We start from the raw sequence: 4,988 nt of genomic DNA, 5'->3' as shown, positions 1-4,988 counted from the left end.
GGGGGGGGGGTTAGAATTAATTTGTCAATTTGACAATCAATGGTTTGACTCGCTTTCCGTTCTGATTGAATATCAACGATGGAAGATATTTCCTGGGTAACGAATGTATTAATATTGTCTGTGAAGAACGAGACAACATGAATGCTAGAAAGAAAGGGTCACTAACATTCTCTATGGACCCTAATAACTGGTGGGGAACAATCCTTCTGCACCTCATCCTGTTATTATGACGATGACCTAGGACGGAGGCAGAACGGGACAAAGTGTGAAGAATTTTGAGATGCAAGGGAAGCAACTCTAGCAAATTTTTCTTTATACCGATGCGTGTGTGTAGTTTGCGTTTGCTGTGTCTGTGTGTTTGCCGCGAATGTTGTCCGTGCAATGTGCGTGGGAGCTGAGTGGTGGTGACGGGGAGGGGAGGGGGTTGCTGTGTCTGTGTGTCTGTGTGTCTGTCGAGGCTGCAGCATGCAATGCGTGTGCCGGATGTCTGTGTGTTTGCTCTGTCTTTTGTATTTCTCTCTGTCTCTCTCTCCTACATCAAGCTGTGCAGATATGTATGTATGTGTGTGTGTGTGTGTGTATATATATATATATATATATGTATGTAGTATGTATGTATATGTATATTTATATGTATGTGTGTGTGTATATATATATATATATATATATATTATTATTATTCATTTTATTATGTAACAAACGAAGGGAAACATTCCTACAGTGAGATGTAAAATATTGAATTCATACATATATACATACATAAATACATAAAATATATACACATACATACATGTATATATACACACACACACACAGAGAGCTGAAAGTATATCTGCCCTCTGCCCCACCCCCATTCTACAGATAACAGTGTTGTTAAAAAGGTTCACTCTATAATTGCATAGTTCTGTGTTCAATCCTAGAGTACAGTAGCTTGATCAAAGATCTTCTCATTTCACCAAATCATTGTGAATGGAAGTGGAAGGACAGAATCCTGTCCGAGGGCCCAGAGGCGGCCGGAGGAGGGGCTGTGGTTGTGTTGTTGAATGCTTCTTTGGACTGGTCACCCAGTTGAACAACCAGCTGGTCCTTTGGTACTCTTAGTGGAGTCTACTGTGTTGTAAACATTGGTAGTCCACTTCTTTGAATTAAGGGAAACATTCCCCACCCCGCAGTAATGGTAATCTGAAATATGTCAATAGATTCACCCTTTCTCTTCTAAAATAACTGCAAATAAATAAACAAACCTACAGATAGCTTAATGAATAATTAAATATAATAGAATATTATTTAAATGTGATGCTGACCTGGAGGAAGGAGAGATTAATAATGGTGATGAATGGACTTTGACAAATCTGATTGATTGATTGATTGATTGAATTATAATCAAACATTTGATTAGTTAATTGGTTAAATAGTCTACCAATTGACAAATACTAAAGAAGTGAAATAGAACCAGTGTGTGTGTGTGCATGTGTTCATTAATGGCAAAATGACCCTCCCAACATGCAACAATAAAGTGAATGTAACCTTTTGAGCTTTACTTATTACATATAAAGATTTCTTGGAGACAACACCAGGAATTTTGTTGGGGAAGGAGTTAGAATCAGTTAAATGAAACCCAGTAAATGACAGGTACTTTATTTTATCAACCTAAGAAGAATAAAACACAAACTCACCTTTTGCAGGTTTTGTGTATAAAATTTTGAAAGACATTTGTTAAAATGATTTATTTGTAATGAGTTTAATTAATTTGTATTATTTTGTTTTCTTTCAGAATTGTTTCTACTAAATTGGGATCAACCACCAAATTGGATTATCAACCACCTGGCACCAACAGAAATATGGGGAGATTTCTGCTATTTGGATTTTTAATCTTATTTTTTCTTCCAAACTACTCCGCATCGAATTTGATTTATCATGTGAAGGAAGAGAAAGCAATTGGTTCGTACATTGGGAACATTGCTGCAGACTCCCATTTATCAGACAGGGTGGTCCCTGAACATGTCCCTTTAATCACGTTCAGTCAACTCCAACGAAGGGGCTCAAACAGCATTAGTCAGTTATTCAATGTGAGCAGTAATGGTAAACTATTCACAGCTCAGGCGCTGGATGCTGAAACTCTGTGTATTTACAACAAGGAATGTTTCAGAATTGTTAAAGTTGCTGTGAGAAAAGCTAAGAAATTCATGAAAATTCTAAAAATCAAAGTAATTATTCAAGACATAAATGACCACGTTCCTCAATTCCCTGTCAAACAAGTGAATATCCAATTTTCTGAGAGAGACGGAAAAGGTTCCAAGATATCTGTACCAAATGCCATTGATAAAGACGTTGGAATTCTAAACTCTCAGATCACCTACCAACTTCGGAATAACAACAATCGGTTGTTTTCTCTGTCTGTCTTTAAAAGAATTGATGGCAGAGCTAACTTGGCCATTATTTTAGAAGGGAAACTGAATCGAGAGGAAAAGGACACGTATACGTTGCAGATTGTTGCCAAAGACGGAGGTTCTTTACCAATGCAAAGTGTTTTAAATGTTCAAATAGCAGTGAACGATGTCAATGACAATCCACCAGTGTTTTCACATCAAATGTATAATGTTTCCATTAAAAACACCCACCAGATGTCACTGCCAGTTGTGGTATTGGCTGCCAAGGACCTGGATGCAGGGGAAAACAGCAAGATTCTCTACCATTTTAGCCCCAAAACTTCAGACGAAGCTAAAAGTCATTTTGAATTGAATAAAACTACCGGAGAGATTTTATTACAAAAGATCTTCCCCGTGGGTCAGAAGGTGGTTTATAAATTGTTTGTTGATGCAACTGATGGAGGGGAGCCTCCGCTAAGTTCAACAGCCATTGTTTTAGTAAATGTTATGAACCAACAAAACAATGCACCAAACATTGAGGTAGATTTTGTGTTTACATTGACCGAGAATGTGGCATCGATCTCAGAAGATATTGAAGCTGGGAGTTTCCTTGCTTATGTAATGGTCACTGATAATGACATGGGACTGAATGGAGAGGTCAGCTGTGAGCTACAGCACGACAAATTCCAGCTTTTGAATTTTGGTTTCAAGGAATATAAAGTGATTGTGAAGAATTCGGTTGATCGAGAGAAAGAAGATCATTATGATATTGTTATAAAATGCAGTGACCGAGGCTCTCCACCGTTGAGGGCTGAAAACAGATTCTCTATCCGAGTGACAGATGTGAATGATGTGAAACCCCAGTTTACCAAAGACACATTCAAGTTCCTCACCTACGAGAATGAAAAATCCAACTTTCCTGTTGGTTTTATCAATGCTACTGACCCCGATCTGGAACTTGGGGGTCAGTTGACTTATTTTCTACAGGGCACCGACACAAATGACATTCCTTTCCAAATCACAAATTATGGATTCATATCAACCAAGTCGTCATTAGACAGGGAACAACAAGAAGTCTACAAATTTAAGGTTTTCGTTAAAGACAATGGAACACCATCGTTAAACAGCACAGCAAACATTATCGTTAAGGTGGTCGATGAAAACGATAATGCTCCTTATTTCACCTTTCCAAGTGTAGATCCTTTCAGTTTGGACTTTTATTACCATCCACAGAGTAAGAATGACCTCACAGTACTGAAGGCCTCCGACAGGGACAACCAAGAAAATGCTTTCCTTAAATACGAAATCATCGGAGGCAATGACAAACATCTATTTACTGTGAACCCTTACACAGGGGTTCTTTCTTTCTCTCGGACTGTTTACCAAAATGATGCAGGAACATATGACCTAAAGTTTATGGTAAAAGACAGTGGCATGCCGTCTTTATCAGCCGCCACCACCTTAACTCTCTCGTTAAGTGTAAGCAACACCACCTCACCAATGTTGGCTGCAGTCCACCAACAGTCGGACAGCTTAATCGACGTGACCTGGGTCGTTATCATTGTCCCAGTAGCTGTCGTTCTATCAGTGGTGATTGTTATTTCTGTCACCCTGTGTGTGATTAGAACTAGAAACCAGAACAGAGCCTTACAACACACGGCCATCTCAGCCTCAAAACACCCAAGGAACGAAATGAGGCAACTCATCTCTCAGTCTAACAACACAGTCCCTGTGTCATGTAACCCGGATGACATAATGGGAGGCAGCTCGTTATCGATGCATGGACAGCTTTACCCAGTGGATGAATCACGAAATGAATGGAAATCATCATCATTGTCCAGATGGTCCCAGAGAACACCACAGGTAAGAGATTCAGGTTCAAATTTTGCTGTCGGTAGCACAGAAACATCCAGTTGAGTGTGCAGAGCTGAATGTGTGATCAGAGTATATTATGGGGTGTGGGATATATGTACATTTTGAGATGAACTAATGTACACCATTAGAAATATATATCTTGTTCCCCATGAAGTGAATATATGTACACCATTAGTTATTTATATATTAAACACATTCCTGCCATATAAAATAATGTTACACTGCCATATTTAGTGGTTATTTAAGCAATGTGTTCAAGGGTAGTTAATGGGTTGAACATGGTACTGAGGAAGAGGCAAGGACCCCTGAAATGTGTATATACACCAACCACCTATTTTCTACTGAATTGACCCAGGGAGGATAAAAGGCAATATTGACCTTGATTTGATTTGAACTCAGAATGCATCAAATATTTAAATGTATTTTCTTTTGGTGCCTTAATAATTTCACCAATTTACTGGTCTTGCCAAGTGTAAACATTGAATGTAAATATATTTTGCTCCATTTACATTTCTTGCAACACCATTAATATCTAAATGGAACTGGATCATGTTTCTTGAGATCCCTTACGTTATGCATCAGAAAACACTCGCATCAATATAAACCCCAAAATATGAAAATGAGCAAGTACAAGTCACAATATTCAAACCATCAGTCATATAAGCTACACCCACATCCATATAAACTACACCTACCTGCAGCAATATAAACTATAGCGACATCCATATAAACCATACTCACATT

At 38.4% G+C, this 4,988-nt stretch overlaps 1 protein-coding gene and 1 long non-coding RNA gene across 5 annotated transcripts in view; one reads left to right on the top strand and one right to left on the bottom strand.

Annotated features, from left to right (window-relative positions):
* Window positions 1-4,988, bottom strand: part of LOC128249409 (uncharacterized) — a 63,727-nt gene that overhangs the window by 11,600 nt on the left and 47,139 nt on the right. The window lies entirely within an intron of this gene.
* LOC106873244 (protocadherin gamma-A11) overlaps window positions 1-4,988 on the top strand; it is a 64,633-nt gene that overhangs the window by 47,323 nt on the left and 12,322 nt on the right. For all 4 annotated transcript variants that reach the window (XM_014920525.2, XM_014920526.2, XM_014920523.2 and 1 more), the window contains one exon: window positions 1,775-4,232. In XM_014920525.2, the coding sequence (XP_014776011.1) occupies window positions 1,842-4,232 (2,391 nt within the window). In that variant the 5' untranslated portion in view covers window positions 1,775-1,841. The remainder of the gene's footprint in view (window positions 1-1,774; window positions 4,233-4,988) is intronic.

This window comes from Octopus bimaculoides, chromosome 14 (genome assembly GCF_001194135.2).
Source record: "Octopus bimaculoides isolate UCB-OBI-ISO-001 chromosome 14, ASM119413v2, whole genome shotgun sequence".
In the NCBI taxonomy this organism is placed as follows: domain Eukaryota; kingdom Metazoa; phylum Mollusca; class Cephalopoda; order Octopoda; family Octopodidae; genus Octopus; species Octopus bimaculoides.
Note: the sequence above shows the minus strand (reverse complement) of the source record. Positions and strands in the feature narration are given on the sequence as shown.